We start from the raw sequence: 24,561 nt of genomic DNA, 5'->3' as shown, positions 1-24,561 counted from the left end.
ACTTGAATGAGCTCATTTACTGTACAAAGGGAGCATGGAGACAAGGACCAAGCAAAATTGCTTCCTTGCATGTCTTTGTGCCTATTAGTCAGTCTCATTTTCCCCCTTGCCTCCCTCTCCCTAATGCAGCGTCTCTGCTCACTTTCTATTATTGTCCCAGAGGGCAATTGATTAACAGAGTAAACACTAAAATCCAGAATAAAAGTCCAGGCTGGAAGGGATGAAAGAATATTTATTTTGGACTGTCTTCAGCTTGGACAGTTGTATCAGAAGTGCAGCCAACTGAAAGAGGAAAAAGTGTGCATATAATTTGAGCTTTTATGTTAGGTAACATATTCATAAACTGTTTCATTAATTCACACTTTTTACGTAATATTAGAGTAACAGTTTTGTATATAGGAGATCACAGTTTGGTATGCTGATCCATGTGCCAGCAGCATACCAAAACAATCATGTTGGAAGAATCAGTGAAATTCCAGATTATGTTTACTTGCAACATTTCTGTAAATTGAATACCATTGTCACCGAAGTTCCCTCTAAGCTGCGCGGGTGCGCAATTGCGCATTGCTGGCACAGTCTCTGCGCACAGAAAACCTGCGTTGCGCACAAAAAAAATCTAACCTGAATTGAAATTAAAATTAATACATTAACATATCACAACAATAACATCATCACTTCTGTTTGGTATGATGACATTAAATGTCTTTAACAACGTGTGTAGTTGTTGCAAATGCCTTCTCCGTGACATGTTATTTACAATTTAGAAAACCTTAAATTTTCTAAAGCTTTTACTAAAGTCTGACTTTTCTAATAACTCCTTTTTGGAGTATTACCTCTTATCATAGCAAATAAACATGTTAGAAATTTGTATATGGCCCAGTCACACTCAAGTAAAAACGAGGACAATGACTGGGGAAAATCAGTAGTTGTGTGGTATTTAATATTTCTACGTTCAGTGACAATTTACAAGCAGTTACGATGACGCGCTGGATGCCCAGAGGGTGACTATCCGACTCCCTCAGTCAGAAGGAGGTTCCACTGTTGACGATTTATCTCGGTTAACTGCTTAATTTGCAACTTAAAACCATTCAATCATGAACTGATAGCAGGGTGACTTTGTCTTAACGCTGGTTCGTTTTGTTTTCACCATTTCAAAAACAACAAGGTCACAAGTTCAGTTGTGTGTTCCCTCTAGCCACTGTTTTCCCCAGTGTGATTGTAGCATTAGCCAGCCTGCAACGAGTCTGCCAGTATTTAAAATAAAGAATCCAACTTCCAGTTCCTGCTATTTGGTATATTTGACATTCCATCGGATTAAAGCTACCTAAGGACATGAACTACAACATAATTCTTTAAATACTGTGCTGTACACTATACAAACCATAGACATTAGGCATTCAGTCATACTTTCCAGTTAGATATTTAACCCACTGATAACTGAAAATTACAGGTTTTTACAAACTCTCAAAGACATAAAGCCATGTGATCAGTGCCTCTCCATTGGTGAATCATATAGATTCAGCAGCTTGAGACTGTGTAGCGCAGTCAATGCACCGTGTTTACCTGCACTGAAATGTAATGCTGCAAACACATCATTCAGTCTTAGGTGATTGTGTCAGCTGTAGCTAGGAGGTTGGTGCATTTGTTAGCTACTTGAATGACCTCCACCTTCACAGAATGCATTATATTACTAGTAATTACTTCTTATATAACTGCACTGGTTAGCAGCTTGCTTTTGAGGGATGTTGGCTGAATACATGAAAGACAGGTTTTCATGTGTAGTTAAATGAGGGTGACAAACTTCATCACCCCTGTTGACCGCTCGTCTTATGTGAAATGGCAGAAAAGCATCTGAATGGGTTCCTTTTCTGATTTGGGTGCTTGTGTTTTATTTCTTTCCATCAGTTACTTTATTCTGAACAAGCGAACTGGTTTCCTGATCATCAAAGAGAACGCCCCACCAGGCACCTACCAGTTCCAGGTTCGGGTGTCAGATGGAATTTGGCCAGATGCTGTCTCCACTGTTACCGTACACGTGAGGGAACTCCGAGATGACGCCATCTACAACTCTGGGTCACTTCGCCTGGCAGGTAAGATTAACTCTGCAGTGACACGTGAACATGCTCCCTGCTGTCTGAACCTCCAAATGAGTAGTTCACTAGTTCTCGTAGCGTCTGAAAGTAACTTTCTTGACTTTCTGACCAAAACATATTGTAAAAGGAAAAAAGGTCTACCAACCTACCATCTAGCCAAAGCAAGAACATGTGTTTTTGTATCATATTCAGTACATTTGTTTGAGAAATAAAAGATGAAATTCTCAGGCACAAATTTATTGCATGCTCTAATTCTCTAATCAGCTTGTTTAGGTTAGGGGTGTGGATTGATTTGCTAGGATTAGGCAAACGTGTTAGACTTTGGTAATGGCTGTGACTCATGAGATGGAGTGAGTTGTCCACCATTTGGAATGTTGGGGGATCAAGTTCCCCACTTACTCCAGCCACAAACTCTATATTTTGTCTTTTATCTGGTTTTTAATTAATGTAACTGTGACCCGAAGATCAAAAGTATGTTGGATTGGTGCTGTTGGTCAAATAAATCTTGTAATGACCAGATATTGAAATATCTATAGGTTTTTTGTTATTTGTAAGGTACAAATGACTTCTGTCACTGTCTCTGAAGCTAATAGTTCACTAATTATGCAGTATATAAAACAGTAAATATGCATTTTTTGGCTTGGTACAGCAATTTATTTACCGATCAGAAAGTCAGGGGATCAGTCCTGTGTGAATGTAGAAAGCACTTAGGCATAGAAGCAATGTATTAGGGCTGCCACGATTACGTCGACTATCAAAATCGTCGACGACTGATTTAATAGTCGACGCGTCGTTTGAAGCTTTGTAAGATCCCAAAAGACGCAGGAATAAGTAGCAGGATTTAAGAGTGTAATAACGGACTGAAACAGAAGATGGCAGCACTGCATGTACAAGGATGCCAGCTGCCGTTAAACCCCGAAGAAGAAGAAGCAGCTGTGTCCCAGAATTCATAGCGCGGCCCAGCTCAGTTTCCAACAATGGCGGCAGCTAGTTAGTTTTAATATTACTCTTATTATTCTTTCTGGGTCACAAAATAAACGTTTAACATATTTTCAGGCGAGAATGTAGCTGTGTAAACCTCAAATATCTGCTCAGTTTATCAGGACACCACATATTTTCAAAAGCGCTCCGACGTTTTCGGAGACGTCTGTTACCCACTAGCTCGATAGCTAGCCGGGGGCTAGGCTCACTAGAGCCGTGAGAACACCGGACTCCCGGCAAATCGTTTTCAAACCCACCGCCGTCTTTCGCTACTCAGGTTAAACATGATATATGAGTCACTTAGATAAAAATGTTATTGTTTGGCTTTTTTTAGTATTTTATTTGTTCCTGAGTAAATCGGTTTGGCTGAGATTAAAGTTATAGTTTTTACACAGCTGAATAAACGTCAAGCAGACAGCTGATTATCAGAAGTGTGAGATGCTGGAGAATATACTCCGGTGTCCTGTTATATTTTAGATAGCAAGGAGTTTATTAAACTTCACCGAAACAATCTGCAAATTTCATTAAAATTGAATAAACTATCATCTTGTCTTTATTTTTAGTTAGCACCTTAAAAGCTTAAAGCTGTAAGCTAATGATAGTTATATAAGAGCAGATGCTGCTGGTGCAATAAGCTGTAGTTTTATGTCCAATGGATGATGATCTGATTAGTCGACTAATCGCAAAAATAATCGGTGACTAGTCGACTATCAAAATAATCGTTTGTGGCAGCCCTACAATGTATGAATGTGTGTAACTGGGTGAATGAGACCTGCAGTAGAAAGAGCTTTGAGTGCTCAGCAGAGTAGAAAGGTGCTATCTAAGTCCCAGTCCAGCACCATACTTCCTGTCTTGAATAAATTCAGTGAAGATGAGACAATGTGTGCAGAATGCTGTAAATCACAATTAAGTTAGAGCTGTGAACATTATACCCTGGAGAGTATTAACTTGATCTCCCCCTAAAGAGACTATAAATCCATATGCTTCTGAGTCTGCAAAAACCTGTACTTGACTAATTTACACTTGAGCTTTGGGGTTTTTAATTTTCCACTAAGTTGCATCAGTTTTGTTACAACATATCAAAGTATGTGACACATTTCATTATGACCTACCAAGCTCACATTTCCATCTTCGCACTTGTCATCAGCCTGCATTCTTTCTCGCTCTGATTGATGGTCTGTGACAGTCACACTCTACATTACCTACAGTAACAGGTAAAGCCTATACTAATACCAACTAAATAATATTTTGGGGAATATGCTCATTATTTGTAGACTCATCTCCAGGCATACAAAATGAATGCAGGCTGATTACTGTTTGTTTCCAGTGTTTCCAAAAATTCCAACGCTCCAAGGTAAAGATGTTTTTTTAAGTGAAAGATTACGCCCATTATTAATTCCTCTCGTCTGACTCGTGGGATCTCAGTTGTTGTCAGTGCTCGCACAGAGAAGCCTATTTCCATTACTTATGCTGGTAAAATAATTAGTCGAGTTTTTGCTCAGCCAGCATATTCTCTTCACATGTTCAGCAGCATCCATCATTACCTGATGTACGGCACATCGGCTGTCTGCTCAGAATTAAATTCGCTTTAGAGAAATGGGACATGGCTGAAGGATTTTTATGATTTCCGAGATATTGAAATAGAAGCAGACAGAGAGGCCAGCGGATGCTCTCTGAAGATGAGAGGAGAGCAGAGGGAGAGAAGGAAGAAAAGTGTAGAAGCGAGAGTCGAGCATAAAAGGATTTTCTTCTCATTCTAAAAGAAGGTTGAGATAAATTAATGTGCACAGAGAAGGCACGGTGGAGAACAGCTGGCACACACATTCCAATATTTGTAGAAACGTAGACTGTGTGTTTTTTAAGATGAATAATGGAAACTGAAATGAAATAATTGCACAATTAAAGTCTCCATGTAGTTATTTGTTTTTGTAATTTTCACTCGTTTAATTTAGAAAAATACACTTAGATTTGTCAGCAACTTCTCCCTGTAGGGTGCGCCTTCACTGAAGATTTTTAAATGGTTCCACTGTCATCAAAGGGCTCTTAGCTGTAGAGTGCATTGATTTAATAGATTCTATCATAGGGACTTGAATTGAGAGCCAGAGAGCACCAGTGTCAGACACCACTCTGAATACTCTGTCAAAACTACTCAAATGCTTTTAACCTGCAGTTCAGCAAGGAGCAAACTCACGAAACATGTAAGTTAGTGGTTTCATAACAATATGTAATACAAGGATTAATGACTCTGAGATCATCTCGAGTTGCAGACTGCACACTGGCAACACGGGTGTCTGTGCGTGTTTGTGTGTAGGATATGCAACCGTAATTTCCAGGTTTTTTTTGGCGCTTTGAAGTAAACACTCTCATTGATTCACAGTCTCAAGGATTATGAAAATATTCTACTTATAGCATTACTTACACCCTCCTTGACATTTTAAATCCCATTTCAAGAACAAATGTGGAATTCAATAAGGGTGCACAAAGAAAGGACTAGTTAAATCTGCCTTGCTGAGATTAAGGCTCCCTCTCAGTCCCCCTGCTCCATTTCTCAATATTGATGGAAAGGTAAAAAATGTAGTAAACAAAAAGTCCTTGAAGTGTCCACATAACACAAGCAGAGAGTAAAATGCATGGTGTTCAGGGGGGAGCAGAGTGCGAAACACACGATGAGTAACTGCTTAAAACCAGCTGATGCAGTTTTCCAAACATGAGGACTTTATAAACTATTCCTGCCAGGAGAGTTGTCCTTTGGCAGATGCGTTGTTGAGAAGTGCGAAAGTCCTCGCTCTCTCTCTTCTCACGTCTGTCTACGCTCCAGGGTGCCTGTATTGTGGGATCAATATGCAGAAATTGGGAAGATATATTAGTTTGTTATTATATGTGAGATTCTGGAGACTTCCTTCACTGATCACACTGTAATCATCTAATGCTGCCCCAGTGAATGGAGGTTGTTGTTCCACGAAAAAATAACTAAAATTCAATCATGAAAGTGCATTTTCTGTTTAATGAACCAGATAAGTAGGTGACGAGGTCTCATACAGCAGGCTGCCACGCTAACAACACTTCCACATCCATTTTCTGAATTAACTCATGACTTTTTTTCCCAATTAAAGGGTCTGAAGAGCTGATAAACCTGATGTCATTAGATTGGCTCTACTTATGCTGGAAGAATTTAAATTTAAAATCTGAAAATGCTATTACACATTAAGTGTTTAGATGTTTAGCATTTAAAGATGAAAAATGAAGAAAAGGTACAGTCGATTCAGACAGAGTGTAGTGAGATGATTGCACGTGAGAGATAGTTGCAACTGACCCTCTTGCTTATGCATATATAGATGCAAAATAAAGGGAGGAAAATATTTAAATCAATCTAGCAAATTGCTTCACTCACATTTGCAAAATGTTTTACTAATTGCACCGGCATTTACCGCCCTTAAAAAAACGGGGGAGGCATAGCAGAGATTTAGATGTGTGTGCTTGAAGAGGCATTTCTCCACTCGGGTCAATTTATTTGGAATGCCAGACAGAGATGTGATAAAAATGTAGAGATTACCAAGCCATCTAATTGCAAGTTTGCTCAGTGAAGTCAGGAATGACCTGGAAGCTCCAACCAAAAGGAGCCATGCAATAGCAGTAGCAAAAAACATCCAAATCTTCGTTTTTTTGGCATCGTGTTCTTCTCAACATACTGTGGCTTCTGTGACAGGAATTTCACAGCCTGTACGATGACATTCAGAGCAAGATGGCTAAACAACAGAGAGAAAATGTTGACGTTGGACCCTGAAAAAAATTCAGGCCCTGGATGGACATCAGGCATAGGAAGGCTAAATAGCAGCCCTGTTATGTATTGAAATAGTTTGAGGTTGTTGTTTTTTGTTTGTTATCATCAAACCTGTCTGATCAATCCATTTACATTTATAATCTCAAAGATATTTCTCCTTAATAAAGTTTTGTTACACTTAAATAAACAGCAAAATGTTAAATTAATAAAACGCTTATAATTTCAGGACCATGGACAGCGCAAAAGCTGTGCTCACTCAGAGTATAGAAATAAACGTTTGTCTGTCAGACATTTCCAATTTGTTTTGTCCCTTGAAGGATATATGTTGTCCTAATACAAGAATGCTACAGAGCCCAATGTCAAAATATTGTCATAGATCTTACAGTCCTACATTGAAGCCTGTTTCTATTATAACAACTCTTTCTGCCAGAATATCTAAATATCATCTCTTAGTTTTCAACCTCGTGCTAAATTGCGGGATTCTTGGCAGATTTGACATGTCATTGGAATGAACTGACTGCACCTTTGTTTAGAACACAAAACTTTTGTCAATCACCATGAAACTATTTGGGGATTGCACTCACACGCTATTTTGCACCGCTTAGTAAATGTGACCCTTGGGCATTTACCAGGCAGTGAGTGGAATGAAAATCCTTTTCGAAGCAAGTCTCACCACTCAGCATTCTGAAATGCATTTGTGTGTTTATTTTGGTCGTTATTTTGAATCATTATCTATTTTATTTTACTTTTAAGCTGAACATTTATTACGTTTCTTATAAGACAGGAAAACTGTATATTATAGGTAATAAATTTGCACACTACACTGCAGCCCTAATCAGCACGTTCCCAGAAAAGTGCACACTGTACAGCACCATACATACACACCAGTATACAAGTATAAATGCAGTGACGTTGCCCACTATGGCATGGGCTGTATGGCAGCTCAACACAGGACTATACATCAGGCTTCAGACATATCTGCAGCACCTTAATAAGCCCTGTCAGCATGTACTCCACAGCGGCTGTGGCTGCTTGCTGCTATTATTAATTCTTACATACTTCAAGAGTCTCGCTTCCCAGAAAACTAGACCTGCGTCACACATAGGTTCCCTAAAATGAAAAGAGGATTACTCCACCTCTGATTTCAGCCTTTCTCATCAATTAACCAAGAGCACAGTCGAAACAAGGATCTAGCTGATGCTTCAAAGCATCAGCTGTGAGAGGAAGCTCTGTTCAGTCAATTGCATGCTTTGTCTGATGTTTGAGCAGGAAGCGGCAAACATTTCTCTGCTGATTGTTCATCATATAGTCATTTGATAACGGAGATTGTTATTTTCTTCCCATAGGTCAGTCGGATAAGCCGTGCACTGTAATCTTGTGGTCAAATGGAAAAGTCTGGCTTGCTAGAGATTAAACTCAACCTTGTTGTTCTGATCCTGGGAAAGATAGTGTGAAAGTTTACCTTCTGTTCCCTTCAGCTGCTCCTCTAATCACTGAAAGGAGTCCTGAACTGAAGCTGGTTTAGAATTCATGAAATCATTTGAACTTTTTGTCAGTCATCCACAAGAAGTTTTGATTTTTCATATACGGTATGAGAGCTTGAAGTTAATCGTGTATTTCAGTGGCTATGATAAAGACAAATAATGACTTTGAGCACAATGAAGCCAACAAAGAATTATGTTTAAATGTGCTTAAATAACAATATGCTTTTTTTGTCCTTATTAATACTTTGTGTGTTATTATGTTTGAAAGAAAAACCGGTAAATCTAGTAATTATATAAAAAGCAGTGTGTTTTTATATAATTACTAGATTTAATCAGGATTTCCAAAACATTTACAGCATTTGTCTTTTATGGAAGATACAATGCCACCAGCCTCTCCTTGGTGTTTTGCTTTATCAAAACATTTTGTTAAAGAAAACATTCTTGGAATCTTACAAGTAATCATGAGGGCTTCAGAAAATCCTCATTTGTTTGACCTCTTCTGAAGGACTGCAAAAAAGTCAAAGCCAGTTTAGTTCTCACTCTTTTGTCTCAGTTATTCATATAAAACTTCATCATATAAAGTAAGTATTTGGCCCTTTTGTGTCTATTTAAGGGACAGCTGTGGCTCAGAAGTTAGAGCGTCTGGCTCCCTCCCCGCATATCAAAGTGTCCTTGGGCGAGATACTGAATCTCGTATAAACGCCTCAGATCCAGCCAAATATGTGATAGAATAAACTGTGTGAGTGTGTGTGTGCGAATGTGGCATGTAGTGCAAAGCGCTTTGAGTGGTTGATAAGACTAGGATAGCGCCATATAAACGCAGTCCATTTACCATTTATTTGTGTAAAATCACAAGCCTTGAGGCAGGAGGGCATCTGTGCACCGCCTCCAATGAAGCCTCTGGGAAGGAGAAAGCAGAAGTCAGTTGTGAGGTTGGATCAAAGCCAGGTGCAAAGGCTGCCACACTGCGTTAGGAGTTACTACCCTCTCCCCCCGCCAGCCCCTATCCCTCCTGACTGTCTCTCTGTCTGCCTGTGTCCTTGTTTCTCCCTCTGGACTGACTGATGGGAGCTGACATTAGCCTCGATCCCTCACGTTGTATCCGCTGAGCCCATTCTGAGCCCCCTGTCTTGTCTCTTAATGCCTAGGCTCTGTCTCCTTCTCTACGCTCACAAACCTAATCACCCTGCCCACCCCTTTTTATATATATATGTGTGTGTGTGCATTCTTTTACTTCGTTCTCTGTGAGATGAACTTTGAGTCTCGTAGTGCTGATAACAATGAAATTAGTTTGGGTTTTCTTACGTAGAGCAGTTTGTTAGTCCTGGTCCTTTGTGTATTGGCTCCCATCTACATGTTAACTTGCACAATTGAAATGTTTTTGTTAACAGCTCTACCTGCTTAGACTCTGGCCTCAAAGATATTCCTTCCTTTTAAGCATTTGCCTTCTTAAGCTCAAAATTCCCTGGAAGATACCCACTTGATCTAAGAGTTAACCAAAGTCTGAAATATATTTTTGCAGTTCTCTGAGATCTTAAGCTGAAATTCCATTAGTAAAGGTTAAACACATTGAGACTGACTGAGATTACATATATGAAACAGCCTTTACATTTAAAAGTCATTTCATGTGGTAATATTTCAAAGTAATCTAAACTAACCAAAGCCTTGAGTTTTGTGTAACCAAACAGCCCAAACCCAACACATTTTGGTGACTATTACTATTGCGACTATTATTAGTTATAATCTGAATCTGCTAGATTAGAAAATTGTTAACAAAAGGACTTCTGGGATGTCATGCTAGGAGAAGCAGCCTGATTCTCCTGCTGTGGAAGAGAAACAAACAGCCAAACAATTAATGCAAACTGCCTTTGAGAAAACCTACCATGTCTGCTCAAACCAAACAGGCAGAAAAGAAAGCAAAGCCACAAGAAAAAGATGATAAACAAGACCAAATGGACACCGGTGAGACATGTATTGAAGAAAACATGGCTGCTGTGCTAACTGAGTTGCACAACTCATGAAAGAGCACACTCAGGCCTCCCTAGACACAGAGGCCACTTTATTGAGGGTGGAAGCCACTCTATGTGATGTGGAGTGTACTGGAGTGTACAACAAAACTAGAACAAGAAGTTGTGAATATTGAACAGAGACTGAGTGAAGTAGAGGACAAAATACTCCAACATGTAAGAGCTGTTTGTTATTTAGGACACAGATAAGAAAAGTTATGGGTCAAGTATGATGACCTGGAGTCAAGATCAAGATGGGACAACCTACACGCGCTGTGAAAGAAGACGAGGAATATGAGAATGAAATGAGTGATCTCTTAACAAACCTCCTGCTCACATCCCTTGAACTAATGGAGGATGTAGACCTGTGTCAAAACAGGTCTCACATCCCAAACCACGAAGCTGAAGCACTTTGCCCCTCCAAGATCCATTACAGTGAGATATTTCTGACTAAAGAGCTGAAGAAAAGATACTCGACTAAGCTTGGAGAACACGGTGGTTGACATATCAAGAGTTTTTGTACAAAACCTTGACTGTTATGGGAATCTGGACTGGATAATGGTTATACGTATAACGTCAGACTCACATGTCAAAGGGAAGGGTTGTTGTTCAGAGAGGGGTCAGCCAAGGTGGTCGACTCCAGTTCTCTGCTTTAAATATTAAACCTAAATTAAATATGGCAGAATTACAACATTAAAGCTGTAAATGATGATATGACCTCGTTTCTTCTATCCCTATTCCCTAACTTAGAAAGGTTATCGGATCAGTCAATCGAAATCTCAGACACTGATGTTGGTGGGACACTGGCCTACATTTAGATTTCTGGTGTCATCGTGAGTTCAGATAGGGATTGTCATAACCTCTGACATGTTTCAAAGCTAACTATCGAAAGCTGATGGGTGAAATAAAAGCCAGCCTAAAAACATGTGGGACAAGTAGAAACAATACACATGAATGGATTACCTAGATTACTCGTTTTGTTTCGGTCTTTATCTGACCTACATTTAAAATAATAAATAAATGACTATCTAAAGTCATTTAGAAAAAAACAAACAAACTGGAATTGAATTTGAATACCTGAGAAAAAAAAATTGGGCAGCCCAGCTCAAGTCAGTGGTTACATGAATATCTCAAGATAACGAAACCAACTGGGTCAGGATGGAAAAGAGTGAGGGCTCCACATATTTTGGATTTAATCCCATTCAAGAGTGAAGATATCGGGAGAGGAAATAATTCATGACAAGGTAAAAAAAAAAAAAATCCCCACTGTGAGAAAAAACTAAGATTCTCAACTTCAGCTTCCAGCAGGTGAGGATTGCACATAACTCTCACTTTATTCCCTCCCGACTAGAAGCAGGGTTTAGAAAGTGGGAATGAAACAGCTCGATACTCTTGGACCAGCTGTTTCAAGCAGAAGACCTGGTGTTCTTTGAGCAGCTTCAGCACAAATATAATAAATATGATCATCCACCACATTATTTTTCAGCTGTAGAGAAAGGCAAAAAATGGGACAAGCTGCATGCCGTGCCATTAAAATATGAAGCAATTTGTTACCATTAACACCCCCCACCCGCTCCAATCCTTGTCACATCAAAATTTGTGAACATCTCAGGTCAGTGGTGGAGGGACTGTGGCTTGGTAAGAGAACACACACAAAACTATCAGACTACTGCCAACATATACAAAATGAATTCATAAAGAGAAGTGTCCTTAAACCATCTTACTCTGTATATAATGGGCCAACTGCCAGAAGGATTAAAAGGCAACAATAGGATATTCCTACTGAGAGTCTTTTTATTAGTTGATAAGAAGATGATCACAACCTCATGGATGCGGCCGCAGCCTCCCACAGTGGATCGATGGAGGGAGAAGGTTAAGAAGGTTTGCTACATGGACAGCATACTACGAGATAACAACTAAAACTGGATATATTCTCAATAAAATGGGTCCCAGTTGTCTCTTGTTTCCTCATTTGAGAATATTTTTTTCCTCTTCTGTTTTTAGCGCTACCACTACTTTGTGCTCGTCTCTCTGCTTAGAGTACAGCATATTGTTACCTGTCTCTGTAATAATGAGTGTTGTTAGGATTGTTGAATGCCATAATTTGTTTGTTTAGGTTTCATTTCTCTCATGTCATGTGACCACGGAGCTAAATATGGACATTACACTCTGTTGCATTTATGCTGTGTGTGTGAAAAAGAGACGTGATTGATTGGACGGTCTGATTTCACTTGATGAATGGAAATAAAAAGTTCAAAAAGAGAACAGAAAGTTGTTATCTACCCAGCAGGAGTGCCACACGGAGCTATCTCTCTGACTCTTTTGCTCCTTTATTTCATCCAAGCTGTCTAAGCTGTGTTTCTCAGGCATTTGCAGCATCCTTTAAACCTGTGGGCTCCATGAACCTCATCATTCCCATCATTGTTCATTGTTGATCTGCTCTTTCTCTACGTACAGGATGAGGTCATTACTTTATAAAACATCACAACTGTTTAGATGCATAAAAACTGTCCATATTTTGAATAGAACATTGGTATGAACATGGATCTGAGTTAGAGTTTAGCTCAGTAGAGCAAAAAATTCAAGTTATTTAACACAAGATTTTCATTTTGTTGATTTCAGTCCTGACACATAGGATCTGTCCATAATCTTCAAAAAGTATATTTTGCTTATTCTAGCTCTGTATTAATTTGTGTATTGTCTGTTATCAATATCCAGTGTTTTTCTACACACAGACTTTAATTGGCTGCACACTGGCTGCCAAAGTATATTTTGTAAGTCATATTTTAGCTGTTCCTTTCTTGGTCTCATTTTGAATGTTGAAGGTTCACTGGATTGTGAATAATATATGTGAATGTTTGATAGAGTGCACTGAAGTGTAGAAGTGCTTGTATGAATAGGTGAATGAGGCTCAAACAGAGTAGAAAAGCGCTATATAAAAACTAATCCATAAAGTTGCTGTTGTTCGTCTGCTGGTTTGTTTGACTGTGGATATGATTTGGCTGTTAAGGCTGGTTGGAACAAGCTAAACTGATACCAATCTGGGCTTTTTTTAGTCTGTGTGTCGAATTATTTCTTGACTTTCTACTGCATTTGTTGTTCTTTCCATCCATTATCAATTAGTCGCAGTGAATTCCTGTACACTGAAAATTCTGCAGAGATAATTTTATTCTGTGCTGTTGGATAACATTGGTACTCTGCTGAATTCTCACTGACTAATGCTGACTGCTTTTTGCAGGTGCGTACAACAACACCTGGGTGTTAACATTAAAAAGCAAATAATTTTAACTTCAACTTTCCCAATTATGGTGCTGTATGGGAAGCTTTAAATGTGGTGCTCATTTAATCTCTATAAAGGCAAAATTGTCCGTGCCACTCCTTCAATTATTTGCATATACACAGTGCCAGCTTCTGGTTATTATTCATGATTGTTTTGATCCAAAATCTGATGATAAGTGGTGTCTCATGGGAGTTGCAGGGCCATCTACTGCCAGAGATTTGGTTACTGCTGCCCAGATATTCACTGTGTTGGCCAGGTTAATGCTCCTACCTGACAGACTAAACGTCTGTGTCGGTGGAATAATCTGCTAGGATCGCCTGTCCAGTCTTTGAACATTTGTACGAGTCTTTGGGGTAATTTTTACATTTTGAACAACTGGATTTAGACTGGCACTGAGAAGCAAAAGAAGAGTAACATTTTTCCCTCAAAGGTTCACAGCATTTTATGATTAGAACCGAATACAAAATAAACAAATACGTTTATTGAGAGGAACTGAAATCGAACTCCTGAGCACTTTCTTCACCAACAAACATACTGTAGGCGCACTGAAACAAACACACAGGAAAACAGACGCAAAATAACTTACAAACAAGTGATTTTATCAGATACAGTAAGCCTTTTGAAATAATTTATCATCATAGCTCTAGTCTGGAGTGTTGTGGACTATTTTTTACTTTAGCAGTTTGAAAATAATTGGATTTATCCTTGAGCAGGGGCGGAAATAATGAGGCCACTTACAGTTCCAATTCTCTGTGTGTGTATGTATGTATTGCTCAGACATCACAGCGAAGGAGTTCATTGAACTGAGGGGGAAGCAGCGGAGCCGCTACGAGCTGCTGGTGGACTTCCTGTCTGAGATGCTCTCGGTCCCACCTGATGATGTCAACATCTTTAGCCTCATGGACGTGAAGGAGCGAATGCTGGATGTTCGCTTTGCTGTGCATAGTGGCCCATCTTTCCTTCAGCCCGAGAAAATGCATGGTTACCTGGCCGCTCACAAGCAAAAGGTAGGTTATTCTTTGTCTATTTTAGGCTTTTCTCGACACTGACACTCAGTTTTCTCATAATAAAGGCCACTCAGCCTGATTATTGGCCGATCTGTTGACAACACAACCTCTCGAATGACGCTCAGGTAATCTAACCAAGTGTACGTCAGTGAGCAAGTGCACTGCAACGCCACTTGAAGGGTAAGACACTCTGACATCTCACATGCACGTGAGTAAGCCTCCCAAAATTGGGTTGTGCTCTCTCACTGTATGGTTGCAGTTGTTGGTTGCAAGCACAAGTTTTGCCTCTGGCAGCGTTTTGGCTGATGTCTACATTAAAATCTAACATATCAGGTAGCAGTCAAAATCTGTGACGTTTTCTCAGTCTGCTGGATGCATGATGCGGGCCTGACAGTCACAATTCTAGACAATACAAAGAAACCAACCAACCAACCTAACTGCAGCAGAGATAAAACAAGTGGTGTGTCAGATTTGTCAGAAGAATTCACCCGGAGCCGCAGATGGTGACTAACAAAACAACCAGCTACCTAAAGTACAGTACTGCATATAAAACACTCCCCCTAAGCCTGTCACACAGGTGCTGTCACCAGATCTCCACACCACTGATCTGTCATCGGGTTTAGTTTAGATTAGGTTTATATAATAACATATTGTGTTAAGATAACCAAAATATCACTGCTTAGACCTAGTATTCTTACTGTGCCTGGAACTGGAAATATATCCAGGTCAACATTAGATAGCTAGCAAATGTTAGCTAATTAGCCCTAATTAGCACTGACTTCTTATTCATTTCCAAAATGCCAGCATAACTGACACACCCAGTTCAAAAACACACAAAACCTTCTGTACTTTTGTATGTTTCCACCTTGCTGGTGGTTTAACTGGAGAGACTTTGCACAAAATGTATTTAAAGCATCACCGAAGTCAGCACACTTGTCTCCTGCTTTGGAAAAACACATTTGACCTGATTTCTATGCTCAAAGCCTTTTTGAGAGAAAAACATATAGTTTATCTTCTATGCCTCTATAACTATACCTGACTGTGGTTTTCCCTCCCCTGACCCATCAAATGCCAGAGTGTGGCTGTGTTGTGTACAGCTGTGTCATTTGACACCTGTAGCACACACTGTGCCCCTGAGACAGAAGGACCTGTCACGGTACAGCAGCTGCCAATCCAGGAAGCAAAATGATAACATTGCTGCTTGATGGCCATGTAGGTGCAGAGAGAAAGCACAGTGTATTCTGACTTGGTGATGCTCATCAGGCTACCTATCGAAACTGCTAGTTGTTGTCTGTAAACAATAAGCTGTCATAAATGGGGGAAACCTGTCTCACCTGCTTCCACAGCAGTGTAGGCGGTGCTGACATGCAGCAGTAATATTCACCAAATAGTGCTTTCTGCTGTGATCTCTATTGCTTGAAAACAACTCCACTTTGCAGCCCTGACAGGCCAATTGACCTACAAAAAAAAAAGCCCCAGTGCAGCAGTTGTCTGTATTTCCCACATACAGTTTAAGTGAAATAAGCTGCTTTCTATGGGTTATGATTTTCTGCCTACAGCTGGTTCCAATCATAAATTCCTCATAACCATTATTAACCCACTGATAGTCTGTACATAGGTAATATTCATTTTTATAATCCTGATTTTTATGCTGATGATACCTTTGTATATGTGTTGACTCCACCACAAAACTGTACTCCCCCAAATGAAAGCTGCTTTTCAGGGCAGCACACCTCCAGTTGAGTCCATAATATTTGGGCTTTTTTTTTTTCATTTTGCACATTTTAAATGAACCTTTTTAAAGACTGAGAGCCACAATGTTCACAATCCTATCTATATTGGACAACATTACAAAAAATAGTAAACTGTGAAAAAAATTATTATGCTTGCTTATTTTAGAGACAGAAAGATAAAGAAATTAATCTTTATGCTTGCACTGCCTTTAAATGACTGAATACTGTCCAATATGGTGCATTTTGATTAATTACTATCACCCCGACCTGTTAAATGAAAAAGACGAATGGTCTTAATTGGCAGCAGTATATCTGTGTTTTTATTTATTAGAACACAGATGCTCACTAATCAGTTCAGATATTCAACTTTCTTAGTTGAGGTCAGAGGCAATTATCCAATAAAGGGAGAGTTTGGACTCTCATCAAGACTGATAACTGGGGAATACTGGTTTCTGCTATGCACCTAAATATTGTGAAAGCTGAAAATATTTCTCCCTGTTTAAGTTAAGGTCGGTTTTGTGTGGAGCGGAAATAACAGTTTTAAGTAAATGAATTTTCTTGAGTCTGCGTTGATGTAATTTGTTCAGGTCTCTCTAGCAAAAGAAATCTCGATTTTTGGCACAAATAAACTTAACCAAGTAACAAGTAAAAACAGATGCTCATTTGTACTGACAACTTCATTTATTTACTCTGCAGCACATTAGTGGTTGTGCATGACAAGAAAACAGGCTGGCACAGCCAAGTGAGCATCAAAAGTGTCTGAGAAATTGATGGATTTAGGTCATTTTCATCTACATCATGTCTCATTAAAGTGAAAGCAAACCTCGTAGGGAAAGACACCAGCCTTGACATCCAAACTCTTCAACTTAATTTCTTTTGCACAACACGTCTGTAAAGGATGTTTTTGACTGGCAGTTTTTGTAAGTGCAGGGTTATAAAATTGATGCCCTTTTTATTTATCATACATTAGCCTGGAAATAAATATGTGACAAGGCTGATGATACAAATGGTGTGGCAGCATCTGTTGGGCATTAGTTAGACATATGATTTAAAATGCTGAATGAAGTTAACATTTGGTTCCTCCCATGAGTGACCTGTTGGTTATACGTTTTTACCCACTAAAGCACCATTAAAAAATGTAATCTGGTTCCACCCAGTTGCTGTAGCTCAACAACACACGTTCCCTTTCAAAACTATGAATCAATACATGCATATTGTTTATAAGCAACAACTTAGGCTGCTGTTGTTCATGAAAGCTTTGCTGCTTTTAATAATTTATAGTTTAGTCCAATCACTCCCTGACAGATATAAGCAGCAGTGATTCATAAAGCAGTGCTATAATTAGCAGTCCAATATTAAATGCATTTGAACAGATTCTGCAGTTCACATGCTCAGAAGCTTGTGTTATTCAACACACTAGTAAGTGACAGAGTGGTGACTCGAACAGAGTAGCTGTACTGAGTGATGCTTTAAAAAGGTGTCTGATACGTTTTGTTTTGATGACATAATAATTAAAAAATTATTTCAATAGCAGAGATGAAATACTTGAACCAACCTTCATCTCCACAACCATCCAATCCAACAACATTCTCAGGGCTATGTGGATGACACATAGTCCTGTCTTACTTTATAAAAGTCAGACATGAAGCTGTTTGTTACCTTTTTTTATTTGGTATTGTCATTTGGTATCTGAGTCCAAGGTTCTCCCTAGAACGTGAAATTAAAAGGTTTCCAGTGGAGTTTTCACAAAGAAATGCGTTATTAGATTGTTATATCCTTGACAGGTTTTCTTCTTCTTCGTTGTCATATTTTTGCAAGGTATTGAGCTTACGGTGTATTCTTCCCTGAAAAGATTGTTGAGAGTAGTTGGTGCTATGTAATCCATCCATTCTTAACTGCTTATCCAATTCAGGGTCGCTGGGGGACCAGAGGCTGTCACAGCTGTCAAAGGGTGAGAGGTGGGCTACAGTCTATCAGAGGGCTATCACAGGAAGACGGACAATCATTCAAGCTCACGTTCACACCCACAGCCGATTCAGAATCACCCATTAAATTAACGTGCATGTCTTTGGACTGTGGGAAGAAGCCTGAAAAACAAAAAGCAGAGAATATTAAGTAATATTTGGCCTTATCACTAGGCTCCATTACAAGGTTCATGAGGTGATTAGCAGTTTTACTTAGCTCCTGAATGTCTGATTGACAGTGGCATGCTGAGATTTCACTCAGTCTGTTCATGTCAAAATTTGCCTTTAATAGTTTAAGAAAACAGTTCAAATATTTTTTGAAACCTTAAGGAAATCAAGATTGAAAGCAAAAAGCCCATGATACTGTTGTGCAAGTGCCAGCACTGAGTCTGACATGGACCTGATTCGAGAACAAATTTTTAGGCTGGAATCAGCTGGTAATTCAACACAAGTGTTTGGTCGAACCGTTCTTGTGTATCCAAATGAACCAGATCTGCTGTAAACAATGTAGAGTTTAATTTAACCACTCTGTGCGCAGCAGGTGTGAAAACACCTCGGGGTGTGATCACATCTTGCGTGTTTCTCAAAAGGGCGTTCAGTGTTTGCACTTTTCTCCAGCAGATTGCTTTTCAACTGTGTTTTTAACTTGGTCACATTCAGCATTAAGTGTACTGATCACATGGACTGTGAAGAAGTTACAGCTAAATACTGGAGTTAACCTTTCTCTGCATAGGCATTTGATTTCTATATAGTGGCTTCCTGAAACATCATAAATCGTTGTCTCAGTAAAGTGGGCAACGCTTGCTAATTGCGAGAAGTTATTATTTAGTTACATGTTTCTATTAAACTCACTAATGTCATAAATGTGGTTGTGTGGTTGCCATCTTTCCTTCATGATCATTTTTAATTTAACCTTTATTTATAAAAGTAGTCCCATACCACATCCACATCATTGTGGAGGTATTTTGGCTCACTCTTGTTTAGCAGCTTCGCTTTACTGCTTGCTTAGTGTTGCATGGTCGGAGCTCGGGGTGAATTCATTGGAACGTCCACTCCTGGAAAGACTTCTGTTTTTATAAAAGTGGTCACACTTATTCACAATTACTTATTAAGCTGCGTTTGATTAGGCTGATACCTGTCCACATATAGAAGAGGGAAAAGGTGTATTTAATTTCTCACACACCACATCGAGTCCTGTGAAAACCTTTTATTGTGCCTGTAAATGCTGGGATGTTGCAAAGCATTATGCTAAATCTCCACTGTTTGTGTGAATCAGAAAGAAAAGCTGTTGTTTTGTTCTAAAATGCTTTGCCCGTAAGCGTATTTTTGTCTTTGTTTGTTTCACTGTGATCTGTAAATTGTAAAGCACGCGTGATTGAAGTAGACTGACTGAATGTGGAAAAGCCGCTGAGCCATCATCTCAGGTTGTTCGTCATCTGCTTTGTGAACGGGCGGTGAGCTTCGTGATTACACTTGTGCTTATTTACATGAAAAGGAAATGAAAAGGGAATGTAGTGTTTTTAATGGTTAGGCTGTATGTTTCTAGAATGAGGTTTATGTCCTTACTTTAAACTATCTCGTTAATTTAAATAGAAAAAATGATACAAACGTTGTTAGTGGTTCATTTAGAACAGATGTTGCTTTCCTGAGCTCAAGGTCATCTTGTCCTCTTGTTTGACATTTCTATAAACATGATTTCATGACAGAGTTCAGTCCTGAATGTTATTGCATTCCATTTTATTTTGCTTATACTCAACCCTATCTTAGCCTTTTGAACCAAATAAACATGCATAATTATGTTGCATTTGGCCTCCCGTATTAATGTTCTGAACAGCATGCCAGTGTGTTGGATATACACATGTACATTTTAACCAGTTCAGCACTGGGACTTGACTTGCTGCATCAGCCTTCCCAGTTTGTAACACCAGGGATGAGTATATTTATCCAAACAATCCACTTCTGGTTTAAAGCCCTTTTTTGTGTGATTCCATTTATGGTGTCCAAAGTTTTACCTCAGCCTTGTGTAAGAATTCAAATCATTTCTGGTATGTGGGACACGGGAAGGTGAGACCTGATTTTGACCGTTGTACTGGATTATTTCTGGGCCAACCAGGAAAAGAAAATATATTATACTTCATGGTCCATGAGTATGGAAAATCCATTTAAATCCAGCTTAATTTGACTCTAACAGAAATACACAGTGTGTAATATGCTTGTAATTCAGTACTCTGGCTATTGCACAAAAGAGAGGAAGAGGGGGGAAACAACAAAAAGAGAAAAGGAATCAGAGCTGTACTTTGTTGTGTACAGTTATATTTCTGTATTTAATCGTATATTGTATTTCTAAATTACATTTATAGAAAGGAAAGGTTGTATTAAAAAAGATGCATTCCACCACTGCAGAAAAGGAGTTGGTAAAAAACAAACATTTTACTATATCACACTAATGCCCCCTGGTCGCTGGCTTCAGTCAGACCTCATTTCACGTTTCAGAAGTCTGAATGGAAGTAGGGGACCTGTGTGTGTGCATGTGTGTGTTTGAGAGAGCCTGAACCATAGACGTTGAATTGTATGCATTTCACAGCACAGAGAGCTGAACTGGTGTCCTCGGAGGGAAAGATGAGCTAGTTTGGATTTGCATGTGTGTGTCTGTCAGGGAGAAAACTGTGAGAATCCAGCTGTGGTCACGGTGGTCAGCTCAGGTCATTCGCCACACTCAGCCCTCAGCCACGTTCTTTTCAGTTAACCTCTTGTTGTTTCACGTGACTATCAAAGGATGGAAAGATTTGCAAGTGTACTAATAAGTTTCCAGGATGAGGAAAGCAGAGAGGGAGAGAAAGATGTGTAAGTGGTGAGGTAGCCGGGGCTTTCAGGTGTGATTTGTGAGGAGAGCGCGGAGCTTTTCATCTGAATTCAGCCAGGTTCTCCGGAGAAGACATTGATCAGAATGAGATGTGAAGCGTGGCGAGAGAGGATGAACGAGAGTCGGAGAGATTGGGGAGGGTGGGGGAGATTGTGAGGGGGTGGAGCTGGATGAGAAAGAAAGAGGGAAAGGAGGGGGGGTGTAGAAGATGAAGCAGTTCTTATTATTAATGTTCTCAATTCTCCTGTAATGCCTACTGTAGAAGTAGGAGGGTTTTTTTTAAAAAAAAGTCTTTATACCCTCTCTATTTCTGCTTGCTCTAGCTCCATAATGGAAGTTATCCGTCAGTGTTTTCAATCCATCACGCTCTACTTGACTGCTAATGATACTACACTGGTTTTTTGACTTTTTTTAAAAAATCATCGGTATGGTGCTCAGATACCAAGGTTCATGTTGTCATTATAGTAATGTGGCCCCGAGGGCAGGGGAGAGGACTGAGGGAACTTCTTAATGCAGTGGAACAATAGTCCAAGGAACAATAGATCCCTTTGGTCCTTTATTCCTTGCTATACACACTGTTCTGCCTTTGAAATTCAGTGCATGTCTCAATGGAGACCAGATACAAAAGATGGAGCACGCTCATGTCTGTGCAGCCATTTAGGCTCCTGGGGATGCAAACTCCAATGGAGAGTACAGTAGTGTTCTTTTAAAATAAATGTCTTTCAAAGTAAAATGATTTAAAAAAGAATGACAGATCGGCGCACGCTGCAAGTGCAAAGAAGTTTAAAAAGTTGTGCATTATGTATAAATAAGAAATATTGGATGAGAGAGAGGGAAACATCAAATCTCTTCTTCTTTTGTGAGTATTTTGAAATGCCTTGTTGGTGTGCCAGAGTAACAAGAAATACTAGAATGAGCAAAGCCCTCCATCTGGTGCCGCTGAATAGGACGAGACCAATGTAGTGATTTCCTGCACACATGGCTGTGTAAGACGCTAGCAGACAAAAATTATTATAAAGTTATTTTCAGCTCACCCACTGCTTTAAGAACCAACTGACAGCCAGCATGACTCTGACTCCACCGCAAAGCACCTTATCCCCAGATATCTTACTCCTCCTCATACTCCCTGTGTCTGGCATTCCCCTCTCCATTGTACCCCTTTCTCTCCTTTCCCTGCGGCATAGTCTGCCTCTCACAATTTGATTTATGTGCTCAGTGTGTCGCAAACACTTTTGCTAAACTGAATACATACAAACATACAGTCTCTGTCTCGCACCTCCATTTATACCGCTCTCCACCAAGTTCAAACCATGTCATCTTAACCGTTTGTAAAAATGTTTGAACATCTAAGCTGTAGAAACCAGCACATGTAGTTCTCTTATGCAGGTCACGTTTCAGTCTACTGCAAAGGATGACGTTTGCCCTCCAGTTCCAGCAAATATTCAAGACAATTAGAACTTTTTAGCAGCTACACTCAAAAACGTCCGCCCCTGCTGGATTCCATTACGATGTCACAATGGTACACAGTACACAGCAGATGCCGTTTTGTTCAATCCGAGTTGCATGCTGTGTTTCAGATATATTTTTTGAGATCAAAGGCACAGCTTGAAACATAAAATTTTGTAAAGCTTAAATTGTTTTCACTTATTACTTTAACAGAAACCTTGGAGAGGACCAAAAGCATCCTCATTACTGTACTAACTACATTCATTTCAGTGGAGGAATATGTCAGTTATTGTTTATCTTGTCAAGATATGATGATTGATATGGTACACCATTGTACACATTCTGCTATTTTTGTAAATGTTGAGCATACAGAGCCAACAGCTCTTCCACCAGTGTCCAGAAGTTGCATACGTATGTCTTGTTTAATTAAATATACATAACAACTTGAGTCTCGAGTCACTCGAAAGTTTTCCTTTAAAGCCAGGCTGCTATTATTATTTAGCCTTAACAAGGTGCTGCACATCGCTCAACATAAACATACAAATGGATATTGTACACTTAAAATTTGAGAGTGTGCCTGGAGGAAAACAACACTGGAACCATTGATAAGTTCAGCTTTAATATATTTGCTACATGCCAACAGGTTAATTAAAAACATTTCCTCATGTTGATTGAAAACCTGCATAATGTTTCCTGCAAACCAAATGAGCTTTTGCAAATTTTGTATATAGAAATTACATTTCTTATATGATTTCCTGGCAGATAGATAGGGTTGCCAAACCATGTTTGGCTAATAGTCTGTCATGAAACAGTGCACAGTGACACAGACCAAGGGCACAGGAAATGGGATTCAGATATCCATAGCTATATATATGTGTGTGATCATCTATTGGCCCCTTTTATTGAGCTCTCATGCAGCCAGCCTCCTTTCAAATTAATTTGCTGTAAGAATGCATATACCTTCAGCAGCATTAGATGAGAGAAACCAATGAAGAGAAGCATTTGTGTCTGAGTTGCTATGAAGTACAAAAATTAATGACACAGGTAGTTTAAATGAAAGAAGCGAGTTTTGAATGGGAGGACATTACTGCTAATAATGTCAGATGTTATGAGACATCAGTCAGAAGTATAACTGATCCATAAAACAAAATCCTTATCAAAGTTACAGTCCCTGCAGCACCGCCTGGTTAATCAGTGCGATCGATTCACACTGACTAAAGTCCAGCCAGCCTGGAATATTGAGCATAAAGCGACCCGCGTTCATATTCAGTACCATCTACCCCCAGTATGTCTGTATGTGTGTGCTCGCCCCTCTTCATGAGCACACAAATGTGTGCACAAACTCAGTTGACCTTTGTTAGCTTTACCAGTGAAAGTCGACTCATCCAAAAGCATACAAACAACATACAGTTTCCATTTAATTTTCTTTCACATCACTTTATCAAATTGCTCAACCTGGAGAGTCATAGTTTCCCCTCTGCTTCATCACCGTTTAGCCCACTTTTCCAGGAGCCAGCGCAGGAAAAATAACTCAATTTCTTAGAAATGAACTGCCGTCGGTAATCCGAACACACTCACACACCGAGTTTGCTCTTATCAACATTGTTCCCAACTGGTTGTGCATCCAGTCAGACATCAGATGTCCAACTTACATCTACATGAAAATGAAAAAAATAACTTGATCAGAAAATTATATATAACTACAATTATTTCACTGAAAAGATTCAATCAGGACTTTTTGGTCTAGACAGTAAACATAATACACATTGAAATACTTTAACGGGTACACAGGCTGCAGCATAATTCGATCGGTTATGGCAAAAGAGTCCAAACACTTTAACGTTAAAGCTGGTTTGGAATCAGTTCATTTTCTCTTGCAAGTCGAGGGATTTGCAGCCAGCGTGGCATAACAGATAAGCTTAA

At 39.4% G+C, this 24,561-nt stretch overlaps 1 protein-coding gene across 1 annotated transcript in view; it reads left to right on the top strand.

Moving 5' to 3' along the window:
• si:ch211-186j3.6 (neural-cadherin) overlaps positions 1 to 24,561 on the top strand; it is a 313,671-nt gene that overhangs the window by 174,760 nt on the left and 114,350 nt on the right. Inside the window, exons 24-25 of the mRNA XM_005929219.3 lie at positions 1,906 to 2,090; positions 14,403 to 14,632. Of these exons, the coding sequence (XP_005929281.1) occupies positions 1,906 to 2,090; positions 14,403 to 14,632 (415 nt within the window). The remainder of the gene's footprint in view (positions 1 to 1,905; positions 2,091 to 14,402; positions 14,633 to 24,561) is intronic.

This window comes from Haplochromis burtoni, unplaced genomic scaffold (assembly GCF_018398535.1).
Source record: "Haplochromis burtoni strain Fernald_Lab_line unplaced genomic scaffold, NCSU_Asbu1 Contig_121, whole genome shotgun sequence".
Classification (NCBI taxonomy): domain Eukaryota; kingdom Metazoa; phylum Chordata; class Actinopteri; order Cichliformes; family Cichlidae; genus Haplochromis; species Haplochromis burtoni.
Note: the sequence above shows the minus strand (reverse complement) of the source record. Positions and strands in the feature narration are given on the sequence as shown.